Genomic DNA, 22182 nt, shown 5'->3' with positions numbered 1-22182 from the left:
GTGTTTTGCATACAACTTTCATCTCATCCAGACCAACATTTTAACTTACTTTCCTTCAGGTATGAAGAAAAACTGTGGGTGAGATCATTGGCTGGCAAAAAACAGGAATCTGAAAAAAATAAAGGAAAAAAGAGTTTTGTTGATGCAATTTTAACAGCAAAAGGGGATCATGAATTTGCAGCATAACCACTAGTTACACCGATGAAACTGTAACTGTGTTAAAATCCATCATCATAAATTACCATTTGTCAAACGAAGATTAATGTACACCTTATGTTCCTGAAGCTTTACATTGGATAAATCAATGAAAGTAACATCTCTCAACTCAATTGCAATTTCTCTTTTCTCCCACATTGAAACCCTGAATACAGGGCTGCACAGGTGTGACTGCATCCTTTTACGAAAGTTTTCATATGTCTTTGCCACAATCAAAGGTCTTAGACAAAAGCCTTACAGTCAACCTGCTGGACTGTTCCTCCAATCACCTATGGCAGATAAATTTGCACATCACCCAAACAATTCATACAGTGTAAATACAAGAACATCTACCTGTCAATAAGCTTGTTCCTCTTTCTGGCCTTTCATATTGTGATAATCTACCTAACTATATCAAACCTAATAGTAACATACTGCATTTTAATGCCTTCCTCTTCCTTAATTTCCCACTGCCTGGCTGTCTTTCACCTGCTCCCTATTTTAATCAGGAAGTCTTAAAAGCAGTCTGTGGCAGACATGCCTTTTAACTTTAAGCTTCATATAGAGGCAATGGAGAAAGACAAGGTCCTAAGGGGTTCTTTAGAAGGCCGTTCCTTTCCCTGGCGTTTGTATAAAAAGTTCAAGTTCTTGAGACGGTGATTAAAATTAGATGATCTGAAAACTTGCCACCGTTGTTAAGGGTCCTTTGCCTGATGGAACAATATGCTCCTGCCGAGCATTAACAACTCTGCCTTCAGGGACCCACATATTTGTCATCATTCTGCATGAAGTACAGCACCTCAGGGTGCCTTGTCTATGCGATGAGATGATTGCTGATATATTTTAATTAAATTAAGGGGGTTTCCTTACATATGTTATTCGTGCATACAAGGATGGTGCGTTGTGCTAATGCTGGCAGGATCAATCCATGATTTCCACCAGAACAAACAGTGTGACAAACTTGTTTTGTAGCTGATACCTGGCTGAAGTCCTGCCTGTGTAGTTTCTTTAGCACAGGCACTCTCCATCACTATATCTTGTATTTAATGGGTGCTACCTTGCTAAAAACTTTTACTGTTCACTGACCTCTTTTACTAAATCCAGAGACTGACATTTACTGGGAGTTGAGCTCCAAAGGGAATGACTGTATACGACTGAAGGATCAGTAGCTGATGTCCTCTTAAAATCATGTGTAAAAGATGCTCCTGACCCCACTGGGGAAGGGCAGAGGCTGCCCTTTCATAAGCATTTGTTGGTAACAGGAGAGCTCTGTACACCCACCACAGTCCTTTCCTCCCAGTGGCAAAATATCTTTGCTGTTGTTTTGCTCTTCTGAATATATTAAGCGTCATTAATGACTGAATGATTCAAAATATGGTTTCTAAAGGACACAAGCTTCAGTCACTGACCTTTCAGGAACACTCCAGCAACACTGGAGAATTAGCAACAATTTTAAATGAAAGTTTCAGAAAGGGGGGAAAAAAACCACATAGCTGCAGACCACAGCGAGAGACCATGCTGACTATGAACCCGACCTTCTGCACCAAGTCAGTTCACAAGAATACACAACTCCAAACAGTTGCTTGTTATTCGCTCAGTGCTTTGACGTGAATGACTTGACAGCCATAGAAGTTTGTAAAGTCCTTGGCACTCTAAGCCTCCAAATCCCAGCATAAAAATAAAAGAAAAATATCTCCATCCAAGCCAAGAGCCAATATGGAAATGGGTCACTTCACTAGTCCAAAAGGCTCTTTTAATAAGAAAGAGGCCAAAGCAATTTACTATTTGCTAAAAACCCTACAGGTCTAAAAACATTTAACAAAAGCTTTTCCAAGCAATCTACATGGGACTTCTCCAGGTTTCCTTGATTCAAAGAAAGCAAGCTGAACCTGCCCCATAGAAATAAGGAAGGGTCAGCCTAGAATCATGGATGTTAAGAAGGAACATATTTATCTAGAAAGACAGGCTTAAACTTTAAAAGAGAAAAAACACTGCTGGGTTAGAAGGCTCCTATATTGGACACAGGTCACTAAGAGTTCAAGAAATATCACAGGTGTGTACAGGTGAGTTACCAGACCATTTGAAGAGCACTACCAACAAATAATGGAGAGTGTCTATAAAATGACAGTCCCTCTTCATCTGCAGGATAAGAGGCAGAGAAGTTCAACATCGCCTTCATCTCTAATGAAACCTCAAGCTGACAGAACCTAACTCTGCTCTGCCTTGTTCATCACTGGCTTTTAACTGAGGACAGAACATGGGAAACCAAGAGGGTCCTCATCATGGTTAAAACTTGGTCACTTTCAAGTTGGACCAAAACTACCATCTTTCCTCATTTAACTCCCTGAAAAATCTTTGTGTTTGACATCTCATAACCACGTCAGAATGATGTCTCATTATTTCTTTGTCTACTCCTGTCATCCCTCCTTATCATGCATCTGGATCAGCTCAGATAATCCCAGAAACAAAATACATTTTCACTTTCTGCATCTTGGAAGCTATTGTCAGGAATCATATGATTTGTACAAGAAAAGTGAGCTCCTGAAGTTAATACTTTAAAATAAAAGGACACATTTAAACAGTGTGTTTCCCCCATTCCTGTAATTCTAAGAAAACTCACATTTATTCCAAAGAAACTAACGTATCTACTTAAACAGTAAATTAATATACAGTATAAGAAAATATTTCCATAAAAACGTATACCACCAGACCTCTCCCCAAATCCTCTTTCTTCTGCAGAAAAAGAACTCTTCAGCATCGTGAAGAAAACATTATTTATCTAGTAAATATAGAATAAGTTACCTGACAGCTTTAATTCCTCTATTTCAATCACTGAACGGTTTTCACCAAAATGTTGAGTAAGCAGATTTTGCAGATCTGCAGGGACACCAGGTTTTGGAGCAGATTTTTCCAGAATATCAGAAATTTTCTTCTAAAAAGACAAGTAAAATAGGTAAGTGTGGAATTTATAATTCCTGCTCTTTGGCTAGTTGACAACACTGTAAACAAATGTTCCTCCATAACTTTATACAGTTATCTTGGCTTAATTACAGCTTCATTAGAAAAACCCTACAATGTGACAAGATTCCCATCATCTTTAGTGGGAATGCAGACTTCAGATGCAAGTTCAGATATCCTGATGAGATGGTCTGTGAGACCGAAGACAAAAAATCTTGTGCACTCACCTGAAATGCTGGTTCTGTGAGTTTTGCTGTTGTTACACTTGAGTATCTGTTTGAAAATTCAGGGTTTCCTCATCATTTGTTTTAATTTATTATTCTTAAAGCATAAGAAGCGCAATCAGGTGGTTATATAATTTCTGGTTATATTTTGATTAAAAATGGGTAACTATCTATTTTGGAAGGAAAGATGGTTAGTTATATTCACAGAATACCATGCAAGTGTGATGAAAATGAGTTAAAAGCTCACAAAAAAAAAAGCACTCACAAATGTGCAAGTCAAGCAGAAAGAGTTAAGCAGCTGTTTTATTCTTCCAAAATATATACTTTTTTAAACCAAACTAATCATTTTTAGAGCCTGGACATGAGTTCATAATAATCGCATTTTACACCTTAGGAATATTAGCAAATTAGAGGTCTGAATCTTCACTGAATTGAAGATGTTGCTGTATTTTTCCCCATAATTGATGACAGGGAAGCCCATGGTTCCCATTACCTGAATGATCTGCTGGCATTTAAGAAAACAGCAGATTTTCAAGGATAGAGGCAGCCTGGAGAGAGCAGTAAGAACTTGAAGCCTCTCTTGTTCTCACTGAAAAGCGTTTAATTTGTGAAAGGCCAGTTTACGGTTTCTTAGCTGTGTAAGTTAAACCGACCTTGCCAACAGGAAGATGCACGGCAGCATAAGCGCAGAAGTGGAAAGGGGCAGGAGAGCATGGTTAGGATGGAGCAATGGGGTACGTATCTGCGAGGCAAAGTGAGATTTCACAGAGAGATGAGGTGGGCCTGGAAGCATTTTTGGCTGCTTTAAAGGATGGTGGGTACCTTCAGTGCGAGTTCGGAAGGGTAAGGTCTGGGTCAGCAAAGATCAATGGAAATTTTGGAGAGCTATAGCAGGAATCTTAACATAGGGGACAGATCTTTTTCCATCGCTTTCTCTCACTCCATACTGGCACCTGTTCCCTCCTTCTCTTTCATTCCCCACCGTTCCATCTCTCTCTTGCCAATACACCCCAGATACTCCCAGAACGGCAGTATAAGGGGCAGAAGGCTGAACAGGGAAGAGCCCATTTGGGGCTGCTGAAGCCATTGTGCCCCCACAGCAAAGCTGCCTCTCCCAGCCACCTGCCACTTTGGCCACTGCTTGTCAAACACCAGCTGTGTGTTTGCAAGAGCCCAGTTGAATCTCTGACAGTGCGATATGCGGAGATGAACTGCTTACACCTTCCTCCCGGTCTACCTGGGAGTAGTAGAGCCTGGCTCAAAGTCCTCTGCAGTCCCCAGAAGACCTTCCAGTGGATGCCTATCAGGTTTTTGCAGTGCCTGAACTTGCAGCATTCCTTCCAAGTTGCACCCTCATTTGGCACCGCTGTATTTTTCTGCCACACAACTATCTTCCCACAGAATGACCAGAGGCCATCTGTAGCACCCACAGCTTCCACCTGAGGCCCACAGCCAAACCTCTTTGTTGTTGTTCCTATCAGCTACAAACACTCTTCTCCAGTCCCAGCCCCACAGCCCACCTCTTAAGTAACCCATGTTTGGGAACCCCTCTTCTGGCACCCAACAAGATAGAACTATCACAGAATGACTTGGTAACTCAGCATAAGACACCATTCCACAGGACCATTACATCGTTCGTTGGGCCGCGTGGGTTCCTCCAGGAAAATTATGGCACTCTGGAGGGGAGAAGCCTGATACTAATGAGAAATTCCGTAAGAGCAAGAGCAAGGACACCTGAGCAAACTCTCTTCCTTCAAGGAGGGCTGTGGGGAAATGTTCCTCATGCAGGAAGTTTTATTATTTTTCTTCCAATTCATTCCAGATGCTTCAAAGCAAAGGGTTTTTACCTCCCCTCCCATATTTTTGGAGAGAGCACTTTGTTTGGAACTCATAGATCAACCTGATAAATATTTCCTGATGGACTTCTTGACAGGCTGTGTATGTCAACTTAGTGGCCTAGCCCCACTGAAACCAAAGGTGTAACTAAGTGCCTATTGTTGCCCTGAGAACCGGGATCTTTTTGTTAGCTCTGGTTCACCAATCTCTGTCGTGGGATGCTTTCATCCTGGCAGCAGTGGAACAAGTACCATGATCACTTCTGCCAGAGCTGCATTTAAAGCTAAATCCCACTCTTCCCATTCCCTGGATGATTAAGAGGCCTGACATAATATAAAAAGGCCACCTCACAGCCTTGCAAGAGAGCCAACTATTTACAGTCTGTCCTGAAAGACACTTAACTTGCCTGGTGCCATACAATTTCCATCTAGACTGTGAGGTGTGTTTTTTGTTGAGGGTGAGGATGGAGCACGGCCAGAGGGACAATACAGAGTATTTATTTATATACTTATGCTCTGTGGAGAAGAGTGAACAGGATCATTCTTGGCTCAGAAGACGTAACAGCAGCTGGAGCCTGACCACACTGCTGAAATGGGGCAGATTCTGCAGCAACTGGAATTCCCCCTTTCTTTGATGTACTTACATTTTCCCTTGCAAGTGGATATAGACATATACAACTACTGGGCAGAATACAGACACAATACTACAGTTCAGGCTGGGAATGGGTATTTTGAGTGAAGTCACAAAAGGAGGAATTTCTATTCTTGTCTAAAAGAGGCTGCAACATTATGACCACATTACTTCTCATTGTCACAGGGTTGTCCCAATTCTGAATCTTGCAACAGCACATATACACACTGCCCAGTCCCCAAGCTCACTCTGGGAAATTCATACCTTCTTTCTCCTCTTTGTCTTTACAGTAGTCTCTTGTTTTTCTTCAGGCTGACTTAGAAAACACTCCGTGGGCTGCAAAGCACAGAGGGAAAAAAAAAAGAAAGAAAAAAATATTCAGCATCAGATATCTGATCACCAGGGGTGGGGTAAAAGTCAATAAAGAGAAGCAAGAAGGGATACAGAAATTATAATGCTGGATTAGGGAAAACAAACAAAGCCCAGCTTCCTCAGGTGTAGATGGGATCAAATTCTTGAAGTTACTTTTGGAATTGACATCTATGTTGTTGTAAGCAAGAGAGGAAAAATAAATAACAGAAAGCTGAAACACACAGGTTGTAGTCACACTTCCATGAAATGGTGAAAAACAGGTTTTAATTAATTAAAAATACCAAGAGGAAAATATGAACAAAACCTTGCCAAAACTTTATATTTTTCATCTCTATTCTTGTGCATGGTTGTTTTTCTAAACTTTGCCAATGGTGCTCTAAAATAACAGGGTCTAAGGTGAGCATCCATGCAGTGAAAGACACCATGGAACTGAGCGAGAATAATTGCAAACAATCATGCTCTGGATTTCCTTTGACATTTGTGATGCAAAAATTCAGGAAAATATGTTTTGAATTTGTTCTGCCCCATTCTTGCTTTGTCACCTCATAGCAGGCAGGGTCAAATACAAACAAGAAAAATACATAGTGCATTTCAGAATAATCTTCATCCAACATGTGTTGCTATTAAAAACCCTCTTCTGTGCCTGAGAGAGCAGGCTGAATTTGTCCATTTGTAACAGAATCCCTGTTCACATAAGTCAGGGTTAGGATTTATCCTTAGCCACTTAAAATTACCCCGAATAGAAGAAGAAGGGCACAAGTTTTCCTTGTTTTGAATATAGGAAATCTCTTTTCTTTTGCTGCCTTAGGGACTTCCACTTCATGGATATACAAATTCATCTACATAGATGGGCTTTAGAGCTTAATAAGTGATTTGATGAAGCGCAATACGAAAATAGGCTGAACTGCAGGAGAAAGCTCCTCGATAGCAGGATGCATTTAGCTGGAAAAATCTGCTCCTGTGAGAAAACACAGAGAAATCTCATCACATGGAGCATTAAAAGCTCAGGAACAGCAAATCCAGTGCTGGTCCCTGGGGAAGCCTGGAAGAAAACTATCAACGAGAAAGGGAGCCCAGCCGAAAGTCAGAGAAGCTGCTCCTTCGTGCCCTTGCGAGGGTAGCTTCAACAGGGCAAAGAGGGCCAAAGGAAAGCTAAGAGAAGTTCAGAATATCTGAGCCTTTCTGACTACCCCTTAACAGGAGGACACTTCATGACAACTGGTACTATATGACTCTCCTCAACACATTTATGCCTTTCCAAGACCCCTCTCATATCCTTATCAGAATCATTCTGTGGTGTTCAACTGTTTATATTATGCCTACATTTCCTTTTTTCTCCATTCCCCTAGCTGACTAAGCTATAAAAACCAGGACAACCCCATGTTCAACACAAATGACCTATTGCTTGCTCCTGCTTTCTGTGCTGTGGTGCAACCGCAGCCATTGCGCTTGCAAAGGCAGTAGTGGTGTATAGAGATGGCCCTGAATCTGGTTGAGGTTTGAAATCATACTTTGGAACTACCACAGAAGATTTGGCTGGGGAATGGCTACAGGCAGCAAATCACTCCACAACTGGGGCTGGAGTACAACGCAGTCTGGATCAATACCCACCCATGAGAAGTTGCGATAGGGACTGTATCTTGCGTCAACAAAAGATATCTGTATAAACAGATATTATCTTCACTAGACATCAAGGGAATAACTGCAAGTAGAAGCTCACCACAGCAAACAAAGTTGTTCCAGAGTTAACACAAGCTTTATTTATTTATTCATTTATTTATTTTTGGTTTGCTTATTTTTAAAAAAATCTATCCTGACTCAGATTCAAGTGCTTTTAAAACACCACCATACATTTCTTCATTCCTATCCCTACCATTAGCATTCCCAGACATTGAGACTGAAACAGAGCTACTCTCCGCCTTCAGTTTCTGCTCTAACCTTATGCATCCCAGCTGTCCACAGATACTTGAAGACCACTTGCCAGGTGTTTTAATCATAAATTCCATGTTCAATATTATATTTTATGCAGAGAACAAGCCTCTGGGTTGATTTAGTCAAGGGACACTACTACCAAGTAACCAAAAAGCCAGATAGCGGCCAACCTGAATTTCTGTAATCCAGTAGAATATGAAGGCCGCCTGTCCTAGAAAGTGTTACCAGCCTTTCAGCATACTGAAAATGCCACTCATTCACTTTGAGTCCATTTCTCCCTCCATATACATTGTGAACTGCTTTACATAAACCTGCAAAACACTCCCAACTGGTATCCACATGAGAAAAGAACAAAACCATGCCACAGAGCTGAAAAATTTTCTCGAAGAGAAATAAAATTTTCTCACGGATAACCCTTCATTCAGATGCTTAAAACTATCACCAAATGCCATGGCATGTTTCTGAAGGCAGTATGTAACCCTTTATTTCAACAGTAACAGAAGCACACAGAGAGCCCGTAGTCAAAGCCTTGCACGTTAAGACTTAAAATTATCTCCTTTACAACAGCATACATGTATTTAGTCAAATACTAGCCCAGCAATAATAAGTCCACTTTATTGAGACATTAAAAATAATGCCATAAGAGAAACTTCATGGTTGTGAATGGCTGTAAACTTGCATGTCTTTCATGATCTGCAGTCTAAAACATTTAGGCAACTGATCTAGACTGAACTTCTGACCCTCATCCAAACATCAGTTGCCTACCTACTCATGCAATAGCTCTTTGCATGCCACCCTTAAGAAAAGGTCATTTATATGTTTTTCTTACACAAGACACAGAGCAGACGTCCTACTGGTTTTTGACATGGCTCCCTTGTGCTCTGTGTTTTTAAGCTATTTTTACATGGAAGTTCTTAAAATGCAGAAAACAGGAAATTTGTGCTGAGACCACTGATTTATGAACTAAAATGTCATAAATTCCTTTTTTGTTAATCATAGACAGAACATAAAATATTTCCTGTATTATATTTCTAACAATTTTTTTTTCTTTACATGTTGCCAAGTTACTGGAAATTCAAATGTACAGTGAAAACATTCTTGTGAGTGTGTGTGAAAGTTTACATTCTGGTTCAGCCACATACTCCGACTTTTGGAGTTTGTGACAAAGTAAACACATCAATGCGCCATTTAGATCTGAGGCAAATGATTCATTTCATTGTAAGCCTGAGGACAGTCTGCAGACTGGAAACATAAATGTTCATAATTCTATCTGGTTGTCTCCTGACTGACTTGAAGGTGCCAAGTCCACTGCAGAAGAGCTTCCAGCCTGTGAATAAGGCAGGGATGAGTAAAATGGCCTATGTTATATGCACAAAATCATTAGCTTTCTGTAAGTACATCTGATTTTGCTCTAAAAGACATGCAAGGCTTAGAGCTCCCATAAAGCATTGCGTCCTGGAGTTTTGTGATTAAAAATCAAACTACCTTGCTCCAAAATACAGACTGTTCTTTATATGAGAGGAAGAGCTGTGGCAGGTATTCTGCGACAGTTGAGTGGCCCCAGTCCACCTCAGCAGGATAACCTGTATTGCTTATCTTTTCTGAAGTTCTCATAGAAAGAGCAAAGCAACTCCTCCAAACAAAACATCTTAACGTAGTTCCAAATGCTTAAGTGAAAATAGTGGTGATAAAAAGTGGCTCCATAGGCATCCTCATTGAGGTGAAGTCCCCACCGTCTCCCGCAGAGCATGTGCAAAAGCAATACAGATTCCTCCTGTAGTGATCAATCCTGTCTTTCCTAATCAAAGTGTGGAACCAGTTCCGATACTTGGCTTACTTCACCTTTGCTCTCCTTGAAAGACATTCAAGAACATAGTAATTGCTACTGTGGTCTTTACACTTCTCTGTTACACAAGTAAAAAACAAAACAAACCCAAAAAAGCAACCAAAAAACACCCCATCCCTGCAAATGGTTTTCACTTGGGCAACTGCCTAGGTATCACACAGTGAATTTACTCTTGACCTACAGGTCAAAATCAATATCCATATCTTCAAGGAGAGGTAGCCTCCAGTATCATTTCAGCTCTTGGAGAGTCATTCTGTCCATTTTCCTGTAAAATATCATGAAGGCACCTTCAACCAAGAGACTGCGTAAAATCAGCTGAGCTCTAGGTGACTCTTTCCTGCAGACAGCAGGGGCACTGCTGTCTGTCAAAGACCTTGCTGCCTTTTCCTTGGCATACGCCGTGTAACGCTGAACAACGCAGTTTCTGCTGGTTTCAAAGGAAGCTTTCAGGAGTGCAAGTCTATGAAAACATCAGTCCACACAGAACTAAATTCTTCTTCACCGGGACCTGCACTGGGGACATGCTTGGACAGAGATGCAGTACAAGATTTAAATTTAGCTTTCAAGACCTTGTGTGTGCAGAGGAAGGGAAAAGGTGAGAGGGGAGGACACTTGGTAGCACCACTTAGGTTTTTATCGCTAAACAGTCACTTTGCAGAAGACAGGCTTGGCAATCTCAACTCATTCAAAACAACAGTGAAGTTATTATTTAAATGTACTGGAATGCGATCACTTCCAAATAAGGCAAAATCATTTAATAAAATAATCTTACTACATGAACAGATCAAACAAAAAGTGAGGTTCACCATCCCTTTACTGAAAGAAGGGGGACTACCATTCCCCTATGCATTATCATCTCCATGCTTTACGCAACTGCTGAATTTACAAACCTGTTTTCTTTTCTTTTTCACAGCAGGTTTGGAATCCAAATCTTGTTGTGCTGCTGTCCTTTTACCATTTGCTTTCTCAACAGCTTCATCATCTGAAGGATCTGATGAGAAAAAAGAAGGGGTTTTGTTAGTTTTCCAAATCTGTCTTCTATCTTTGCATTCAAGAACAGGGGTAAGATCTTCAACTGAAAGCTTATCACAACAATACAATCTCAAGTTTGGCAATAAGTACAGCTGTAATAGAAATTTTTGTTATTTTAGAGCACTGGTATTTGAAATTCATTCTAGGAAAAGTCCTAGTTTTCCCCTCCTCTTCACTATATTACATCTAGCAGGCAATATATTTCCTTATCTTTGTGGAATGCCGCACAGTAGGTGCCAGCTGCAGCATCACAGGCAGAAATGTCTGATCTTTCCATAAATCCCTCTTGAATTAAGCTAAGCACTGAACAATGAATAAAGACATTTTTGATAAACTGCATCTCAGGTTGCCTGACATCTCTCTGCATTATTATTTCAGAACATGTAAAACATAATCTTGGATCCATTGCACTGCATTCACCATATGTAATTACAGACCTATCTCAACAAATCATTAGACCACAAAACAAGCACCAGTACTGCTACTAAAGACTAAAATGGCACCGTGCACCACAAGATCACAGTAAAAACACATCTTTCTTGCTAAGTTTGCTGATATTTCTTTTGGAATAAGTAATTTCTTCCTACTAAGACAAGTCTTGCAGATGAAGGAATAAAACTAACAGCAACTAAAGAAAAATCAAACCAAAGACACACAAAAATGCACACAAAAACCACCCCAGACTCCATCTAAAACCCCCAAATGCCATACTGACATCAACTACCTACAAGAGGAAAAGTTACAAGATTGGTATAATGTCCTATTATACAAAAATATAGGCACACATCTTCTGTAAGTACATTTTTACTTGTGTGTCTCTTACTCGTAATAATTAGGCAAAGGCACCATTCCCAAAGTTTAAGCAGAATGTGCACAAGATTAAAAAAAGGTTTCTGTTTTGAAAGAAAGTTATTTAAGATGCTTCCATTCCTTCTTTTCTTCATCTCTTTTATACTACAAAGAGACGTCAGGGAAAAAATTATCCACAGCAACAATCCTCTCTAATAGTGTTATATTAGTGCTTAAGATGATGTATTCTAACACAGAAGTTTGTGCTAGGGACCGAATCACTTTCCTGATCATCGCCAGAAGCATTATTGTCCACCAGATTGAATAATCAGAGCTGAATAATGCATTTTCTGTATCTGGAATAGTCTGGAACATTTTCCCCCAACAGGTACTTAGTCATTGCTGAAATCTTCTGAAGCTGTAAATAGACAGCTTAAGATGAATTAATTTATTTAGAATAAAAAGTAACAATATGATTCCTTAAGCCTTAAGTATGGAAGATATAACTGCTGGTTATAACACACTACCTATGCAATCATCAGCTGTGAATAGAGTAAATTGATGATCAGAGGACACAAGAGAGACAAAACCAACCATGGCTGGCATTTACTAATTCCATATTGAAATGGGTACATATTGAAAATAGGTAAGTAAAAGGATATGTGAAAGATATGTGAAAGGATTTAAGTGAAAGGTACCTAAAGGACATGAAATGGAAAAAGGAATCTTTAGTCATCCACAGATGCAACACGTTCTATTACATATAAAGCAGTGGCTTTGAAAATCCTAATGCAAGTGAATGGATAAAATAGCACGTACATACTTATGCCTGGAAAGATACCATCTTGTAACTTCCACTCCTTTTCCCACTTTGAAAAGCTTATGTAATAGCATCCTAAATTGGATTGTGACAGCTGTTAAGAATTCAAAAAAGTTTGGGAAGTTGAAAGCTAGCAACTGAAGAAAATCAGTGAATATTTTAGCAGGTTGGATGTAGTTTTTTGTGATATCTTATTTCATATACATTAGATTCTTGGCAAATTGCAACAGCTTTAGAAATACAGCAGCAACTGAAAAGATAATTTGTTTTCTGTCCAGCAGAACTAAGGGACTTCTAAGTAAACCGGTCTAATAAACAAGTTAATGAACTTAATTCAGACCAAACCAAATGCTGTGGAAGAAATGGCAGCACTTGTTTGCATCTCAACACAGGATGAAGACACATTCTGAAATCTTAAGTGGGAATCCCCCAAGAAAAGCCCTCACTCTCCACATCTAGAGCAAATACACACGTGTACACCAAGCGGACACTGCAGCTCAGCTGGCCTATTTGCTTCCTTCTCTTTGCAGGCACGGTCCCCACACCAGAAGCTGAGTGGACTTGGGGCCACAGGAGTGCCAGATCCCACGTGGGGCGAGGGGCCGGGGGCAGGAGAAGAGCAGGAATGTCTCTCCTGGCAGCCCCTCACCATATGTTAGCTGTGACATCAAAGCTGTCCCTTAGGTGGCAGCTGGTCAACCTCAGAGGACACCATGGGGCCATTCTGTGATCTCTTCTCAAAGGATACAAATAAGGGAGGTGGCAAGTCTGTATCTCCGACTTACTTGTACGCTAAGAACTGTCTGGCACTGGTCTTCACGAGCTGCACTAATGAGCTATTTTGTCTCCCTTCTGAAGGACAAACTGTATTGAATTGACTCTCCTGAGCTGCCATTTGGATCATGAAGATGAATAATGAGCAGCCGTCTCCAGTGTGACTGACAATTTTCCTAGAACATCACTGTCACTGTCCTAAGAGTGTCCATCAGACAATGGCTGAAGGGGTAAAGTTTTCTGGGGAAGTTTATGGCCACTAGAAGTGAAAACGAGAGAGCATTCCAAAGTCCACCTTTTTTTTTTTCTTTTTATTTTCATTGTCAGTGGTGATATGGGTTTACTTTGTTACAAATTTATTAATAATGCACAAAAAATATATATATAGTCCTGTACAGCCTAACATATGGCAGCAGGTGGACAGGGAACCCAGAAACTTGAAGGTTTGGGAGACTTAACAGATTTCTTTCTTATATTACAGCTGAAATATCTGTGTCAATCTACTGGATGTTTCCTTGCCGTCTCCTGAGGATGCCCAAGTGTTCCTACATCAGCAGCTCCTTCCCTGTCCTGTTCCTCACCAAAGTCACTGACTGGGCACTTTTGAGTCTCAGATATGATACTTCACTAGAAGCTGTTGAAAAATAACATCATCCAGTACACTCCTGGATGTTTAAAAGGTATCTTGGTAACTCTGTTATCACTATGCATTACCATGGGCTTGTTTCCCCCCATATCAACCTTCCTCTGGTAAATTTCTCATGTTGCATTTTGGTAGAGCACTTTCTGTATTTGAGAGCCCACTGGTGACTTCTGTAATCAATCCCTCTGTCTCTTCTGCTTTGACTCCCGAGATGCTGGAAGAATGACCAGCTTTTATACATACCAGCTTCACAGATCTGGAGTCCTGGATGCGCTACACCCAAGCAGGCTGTGGATCAATGATACAAACGAAGTACATTGAAGAAATCATAACTAGAGCCCTCTTTCTCAGTTCCACTTGAGCCCCAAACACACACCACTGAATATATATATCTGTGCATGCCTCACGGAACTGAATTGCTGAGCCAGCTCTTTCTCAGCAGACTCACCTCACATTGGAAATAAATGAGAATTGCATAAAATAGATTCAGAGGAAGCTGCCTGTGATCTTTAAGCATTCCTTCTTAAATCCCTCTTGGCGTGCTACTCTGAAAGACAAACAGGAGTCATCTAAGTTTTAAATAACCCCTTCTCTTTCTCATAACTAAAAGATACACTGCTTGCAATAGCAGTCTAAAACCGGACAAATGGTTTCCATGATCCGAAATAGCCTGACAAACAATGTACCACCTGTTCACTGCCCATCTGAGTTTTGGACTGCATTTCATGATGCAACGTCCTTCTCCACTTTCAGCAAGAAGCAAGAGAAGAGGGACTCAATCTCCAGCTCCAGACCAAACAAACTTCTGTGAAAACACTTAAAATTTGAGCATCTTTCTGTAGTACCAGAGTATCTCTACTTCATACAATAGAAAGACCTCTCATCTGCTCCAGAGCCAGTCACCCATGTCCCAGTCAAGACAGTAGTCACTTTCAAGCTGTGATCATTTGTGACACCATGTCAGCTCCTGTGATGACAAGAGCATTTTGTTATGGGCATCAAAATACCACAGGCCAGACTCTGCCAACCATGCTTACACATGTACCTTCTTCTGCAAATAGCTACCTTGATGTCAGCGGGGTTATTCACAAAATAAATCATAACTTGATGTGAACAAATGCAGAAGCACCCAGCTCACAGGTCCCAAATGTGTTCGTATCAGAGCAGCACTGCTTGCCCTGCTTTGAGGTAACCAGCTGCCTAGGAGGCTCCTTTCTGCCAGAACATGAGACACCACAAATCCTTCCTTAATAACAAGCTGGCGCATAATGCAGAAACTGATTGATTAATACAACGTTGACTTTCATCTCCCTTGCGGTGCAAATGAGCAGCAAGCAGGCGCTGACGGAACACACTGCTGAAGGGGTGATGTTGTTGAGCGCAGCAATCCTCTGCATCTGCTTTCCCGTGACGTATGGACCTTACGCAACCCCAAGGTCATCAAAGACATCTGAACAGTCACATAATGCTCTCGATATAGATAAATAAATGTGAATTCCACAGCTCTTCACTTTTGTTCCTTTGGTATTACATCAGTGGCATGACACATACTTACAGGCTTCCCAGTCACTAAGTATTTATATTTGATTTTATTTTGAACCATACTGAAATGGAAAAAGCTATTTATGCTTAACACACACATATATAAGACCTTCTCATTTATGATATTGACTACTATTTAAAATCATTCCGTGCAAAGGTTTGTTACTTCTTACAAATTTAATATTGACATACACACATGTCTAAGTACATGAATATATATACTAAATATATACACATACACACCTATATTAATACATACATGTCTGCATTTTTATACACATGAACATAAATAAGCACCCAGATATTTACATATAGCTTATCAGGTTCCCTTTAATCACCACCTTTATTAACTAATATATTCACAAAGAATGCACATCTGCTTGGTTATTTTTACTAGTATTTTTAAAGGCAGACAAGACTTTAATGATATAGGAGGCAATGCCACATGCTTTGATCTGAAGGCAATTTTGTTTGTACAAAATAGCTAGTACATACAAATTTGTGCTTGCTAGGCTGATTCACCATTACTGAGACTTCTGACCTTCACATGTCACTGTTCTACTCTGAAGTGATTAACAAAGAAGTCATAGTAACAAAACCACAATTCTTCTAAGGACTAGGGCTGACTGAAAAAGTTGAACTCTTTTAGGCGGCACACCTCGAAATGTCGCCAAATAAAAAAGTTACAACTGAAAAGGAACAGAAAATGATCTTAAAATTCTTTGAAAAATGCAAATTGTGCTTCAAGCCAGCCTACGACTCAAATGAAGGTAAAGGAAGCTCATGGAACTGTCAGCAGCTATGGGAAGTTCCTCACAGGAAGAGGATGAAGAGAACAGGAGGGTTTTTTTGAGAGAGAAGCAAGGTGCAGTTCTTACAACTCTTTGTGATATAGGAACAATGAACATGTAATTAAAAATAAAGCTCAAAATAGAAAAATATTCTTTTGCATACATACCCAAATAATTTCCACTAGTGGTTTGGTGGTTTTTTTGTGTGTGTTTTTTTTTTCTTTTGTTTGTTTGTTTTTGTTTTTCTTCTTATCTTTTTATCCGGAAGCTAAGTGCTATCAGACATTCCATTTCTAGTTGGTTTTCTTTGCTAAACAGTTCTGGCTAGTAGAAAGTCTGTTTGGAGCTTGTTGCCTGCCTAAATTGACTTCTGGGGTGCCTCACAGAATCACAGAAGGGTTGGGGTTGGAAGGGACCTCTGGCGATCATCTAGTTCAACACGTCTGCTAAAGCAGGCTTACCCAGAGCAGATCACACAGGAATGTGTCCACGTGGGTTCTGAATGTCTCCAGAGAAGGAGATTCCACAACCTCTCTGGGCAGCCTGTTCCAGTGCTCTGGCACCCTCAAAGTAAAGCAGTTTCTCCTCATGTTTAGATGGAACCTCCTGTGCCTCAGTCTGTGCCCCTTGCCCCTCATCCTGTCATCCACTGAAAGGAGTCTGATCACATCCTCTTGACATCCACCCTTGAGACATTTATGAACATTAAACTCTGTGACAACAGTATCTTAACATATCACTACGGTACCACTCCTCAAGGCAGTAGGAAACACAAAGCTCAGGCAGGTCCTGCCTTGCTGCCCACGAGTCTCCAAAGGAACAGACGAAGTTTTTAAATGAAACAAGCCTGACTGGGGGCAGGCTGATCAACTATTTTAAATATTTTAAAGCATTCCAAGCTTAACTACTTCCCTGATGAGGGGACGGAAGGTGCCACATGGCAGTGGGAGAAGGAGCAGGTGTGGAAGGCAGTGGTGCACAGAGACCTAAGGCAAACAGCAGCTCAAACCACCTCCTGGACAGATCCCAAATTACGCAGCTGTGTGTCACCAGCACTGCTAATCCCAAAAGGAGGATCTCTTTCATGTCTACCAGGACAATCCTCTCTAAAATTCTCTCTCTGTAGGCAATAGACAGCTTTGAATTTTCCTGTTGAGAAGTCTAATAATAGCTCAGATACCCTGGAGCCCAAGATGTAAAGCCAACTGGCCAAGCAATGTCTCTGAAGCTCTGCTGGGGACCTCCAGACCAGCCGCATGGAATGGCTAACAAGGTAAATTTTATTATTAATATGTTTTTTCAGACCACTTTCTGGCTGTTTACCATGATGATACTTTAGAAATCACTAGTAAATGAGATAAACTGTTACTTACAAAAGTAATCTGTCCTTGGGGAAGATGACCACATAACCAATCCATCAAAATAGCTGCAACAATGTCAGTACTCTCTCCATTACTCAGATTGCTCTGACTAAATTAGAAAGGGTCTGCTGGCACCCCCAGAAAAATAAATAATTGACCCTGCCATGGGCGTGCATCAGCTGCAGTGGCACAATTGAGAAATCCAGATGACAGATTACAGTAAAAAAATAAATCATTTCCTTACTTCTTTGAGTAAGGATTAGCTAAACCATTTTAAACAGTACAGAACAGTCTTAGATATCAGTGAGAGAACAGATATCACAGTATCACAGTATGTTTGGGATTGGAAGGGACCTCAAAAGATCATCTAGTCCAATATACTGATATACTGATAGGAAATGAAAAATGAATATTTAATTACATCAAAAGACATAATATTACAACACAGTGGAAATCTTTGATGCAAGGAAGAATGACAACATGGCTAAGCAGAGCGCCACTTCTATAATTAATGAAGTTTTTGTTTTTTTTTTTCCCGTTTTAGTTTTTGCAAATCCTGTTTTCAAACACTGATGAATTTTCATACTTTCCTCACCAGGGTCATGAATCAAATGAAGTACCTTAGCTCGTAAGGCCTTAAAATACTTGGGTATTTTGACCATTTGGAACTAAAGAGTAAAAACTGTGACTGAACTGGCATCTGTTATTGTTACTAGGAGGTAAGAAGTTGCACGTGGAGCTCTGTTACAGGTGACTACCAGTTAGTTACCATCCCTGTGTTGACTTTCCCTGTCAGCCTACTGCAACACAGAGCTGCCTCCCTGCCCGGGCTGAGATAACCTCCATGGTAATTACACATGGCGCTGGTGCTCCATTATCTCAAAGCAGCTGTGATCCCCCCAAGGTCTGGGGGGACCTGAAACAGACCTATTCCAGCACAACAGTAAGTTTTCATATCTTTGAATGTGCCAAAGTACTTTAAAAAAGCTGTTTTAAATTGTATTTGCGAGGCATACCTGGAGGGCATACAGTAAGCAACTAAGCAGAAACAGACACAGTCCTATTAAAGAATCAGAAGTGCTCTAATTTTGTCCCCTTAGGTTATGTCCAGACAGTGTAAGCTCCTTCCCAATCCATCCAGTCTGAGCCTGTGCCAAGCCAGAGTTTCTTCCAGTCAATCTGTAGGAATTCCCTGTAATAGTTTTTAAGTACTGGCAATAGCTTGTACGACAAAGACATCATCCTTACAAAAATGTAAACCCTTTCCCTGGGCAGTTCAGAAGGCAAATCTACCACAAGCTCTTTTTTCCCCCAACAAATCTAGTGAAAGAACATCCAGTTTAGGCTCCACTTTTTTACACTGAATAGTAATTTCAATTAAAATCACTGCCTGTTCAAGCAGAAAAAAACCCAGGTCTTAATAGAATAATAACAAATGAATTTTCACTATTATATGATAGAAAATTTTTAGGACACAGACATAACTATCTGCCATGCTAAGGATCTCCCACAGAACATTTCTAACAACTACCCCTCCTTTCTCCCTTATTTTTAAAACTTCCTTTTTAACATTAAAAATGGGTACTTCCAAACTCATTTTTGATGCATCTTGACTTGCTGACTGGGAATGAGCCAAAAGACAAAATAAAGAGTACATAAGAGAATTAGAAAAGAGAAAATTCTCTGCTGTACACAAGCACAGAAGAAAAAACTCCACATGACCAAGGTTAGGCCCAGCTTGTAGTAGACCTACAACCCAGGCCTATTAATAAATTGATGTTTTCTTTTTTATATATGGCCTTATATAATAAGACAGAAACATGTTAGAAAAATCATAGGCAGTGGCTGATCAGATATAAAAATAGTAGGCCACCCTCCTTATAATAAAAATATTTTTTCTTCTGTAAAACAAGGGTTGAATTTGCCATCTTATCACTGCCTCACACAAGGAATAACAGCATTACCAAGGTAAGAAGGGAGAACTGAAGATTCATTTAGTCACTGTAGTTTTAAAACACACGGCAAGCAAAGGGCAAATACAAAGATGTGACATATTAGGAACATGACAGGCCCGTTTATTGTTTGCCATCTAACTTAATTTCTTCATGACAGGCCTGCCGAACAAAAGCAACAAGAGCCTGAAGATAGAATAATACATCACCTGAGTGCAAATCAGTTCTGTTGTTTGCTCTAGTACCCTTTGCCAATGACACCATCAGTGAAGGCTCAGAGGACATCCACAAGTCACTGCAGAGTCCTCATTAATCTTTCTTTTGTTCTCTCAAAGGCATCCTTTATGCTAAAACTTCTGATAATCTCTACTAATCTCCAAATTCAGTTTAAAAATGTATTCCTAGAGAGATGGGGAAGTGGGAAACTATTTTGTTTGTCTGTAAGTAGCATCAGTTTTGGCTGTCAACAAATCCACTGGATACTTCACCTTGTAAAAAGGGTTTCTCCTTTTGACAGATACCAGGCATTATATACCCTTCAGTCACTTTATAAACCACTCAAAAGGATGCCAGCAATAGTGTGCAACAGTTTATGATAGTAGAAGGACACTCAATCCACCTCTGAAAAGTAGGAGAATGAGTCAAGCCAGAAAGCAGTTGACCATGTTGGAAAGCGGCCGAGACATTACAGTCCACATATCTCACCTTGTAAAATGCTCCATGGGATCTTTAAACAACTACAAGTGCCTAGGAATTTGTGATTAATCAAAAGAAAAATCAGTTCGCAAATACTGGTTACAGAATGCATGACTGTATGAGGGGGAACCCTACAAGGCTGGTCTGAAATAGCTGTCAATCCCAACAGAGGCATTTGAGAGCAGAAACAGCTTGGGGTCTGAAAACCCAAATCATGCCAGAGGAAATGTTGCCAAGGAAGGCTGGGTAGTCAAAGAGAAAAACTGTCCACAAAGAGGCAGAAAGACCATCCAGCATCATAAAACACAAGTTATGAGCCCAGGAAAAGCTAGGCATGGACCAGGGCCTGATTCCCAACTACACTTCCCACTTGGTAGTGTTGAAACTCACAAAAACGCCATCCTAAAGAAAACTTGAGTGTATACAACTGTCAAACAAAATACTGTTCCACCCATCTTGAAGAACTCAGACAATCACTCTTAAAGCCTTTTCCCCTCCTTTTGGGAAGTTCGCATTACTGGGGTCTGTTAAGCAACATTTACAGCACTTTACATGCAAATAACACGGCTCTATAAAAGCCTCCCCAAAAACTAACATTCCCTCCCCAAAGCCACTCAAGCATATTATTTCTATAAGCAAGAAACCATCCCTTCTCCAAAATCTTCACACAGGAGAAGCACATGTCACAGCTCCTGCCAGAGTCTGACTACTCCCGTGCCTTAGGACCCACTGAGCACTGCGATTCCTTCTTTTTCTAAGAACTACCTATCTATCGTATATGGAAACTGTCCCAGCTGTTTGCTGCGGAGGATGAAGAGAAACGATTCATGCTGTACATATTCCCTAACAGTGCTAGTATGTCACTCAACATTTCTCTCTCTGGAGGCAGACTCATTCCTTTTTCAGGTCCTCTCTCCAAAGCCAAATACCAGCATCCTTCATTTGTTTTAATATTCACTCCTAACAAACACTTATTCCCATTAATGGGGAAGAAATAGGTTGATTGGGAGGAAAGAGGAACTTGGATAAATCCATTAAGCTACTTAATAGATGGGCTCTAGCCCAAGCCTCACTATGAACAAGTTTTGCCCAGGAATGTAGTATGGTTGATCCCAGATGTGATGTCTCCCTTAATACTGCAGGAGATTCATATTTTCTACTGTTCTCTCACTATCTTGGGAAGCAGCTGTGGTTCACATCTGTAGCTCTTGTTGTGAAGGCAACACACAGATTCTGGCTGACCCTGTGGACTTCAAGATGATAGATCATGATAGAATTACACAGTGGAACTTGCACAAAATAGCAGGCTTCAATTAAAAAAAAAAAAAAAAAAAAATATATATATATATATATATATAGCACACTTCGCAAATCTTAACACCCCAAGTTATTGTTCTTACATATACATCACTACTTTACTGACTGCTGATATCCTTCATGCCTTTTTGGCTCACACATATTTGCAGACATACACATCTATAGTATAAGGTTATCACAGTCCTGATGTTTTTTCAGTTTTTTTTCTGATTATTCAGAATTGCATGCATGTGTATAATGTAGCACACACTTAGATATATGTCACTACCATAAATATACCCCACTGAAGAACAATACTGCAAGCAAGCTTTTACCCCAGCTCTCCTACATGTCTTAACACAGAACATGAGAAGACATTTTGAGTTGCTCAGATTTCTGCAGCTTTATTTATTCAGAAATCTTCATGTGACATAGCAGTATCAGGTCCCTGGTTGACAGAGTATCAGGTTGACTTGTATCAAGTTAAACTCTC

The 22182-nt window shown here is 40.3% G+C and overlaps 1 protein-coding gene across 3 annotated transcripts in view; it reads right to left on the bottom strand.

Annotated features, from left to right (window-relative positions):
- CMSS1 (cms1 ribosomal small subunit homolog) overlaps positions 1–22182 on the bottom strand; it is a 246431-nt gene that overhangs the window by 8437 nt on the left and 215812 nt on the right. For all 3 annotated transcript variants that reach the window (XM_065829335.2, XM_065829334.2, XM_065829336.2), the window contains 4 exons: positions 10884–10984; positions 6108–6179; positions 2998–3127; positions 50–109 (listed from right to left, as the gene is read on the bottom strand). In XM_065829335.2, coding sequence (XP_065685407.2) covers positions 50–109; positions 2998–3127; positions 6108–6179; positions 10884–10984 — 363 coding nt within the window. The remainder of the gene's footprint in view (positions 1–49; positions 110–2997; positions 3128–6107; positions 6180–10883; positions 10985–22182) is intronic.

This window comes from Patagioenas fasciata, chromosome 1, assembly GCF_037038585.1.
Source record: "Patagioenas fasciata isolate bPatFas1 chromosome 1, bPatFas1.hap1, whole genome shotgun sequence".
Taxonomy (NCBI): domain Eukaryota; kingdom Metazoa; phylum Chordata; class Aves; order Columbiformes; family Columbidae; genus Patagioenas; species Patagioenas fasciata.
The sequence above is the reverse complement of the archived record's forward strand: the minus strand, read 5'-3'. Positions and strand labels throughout refer to the sequence as shown.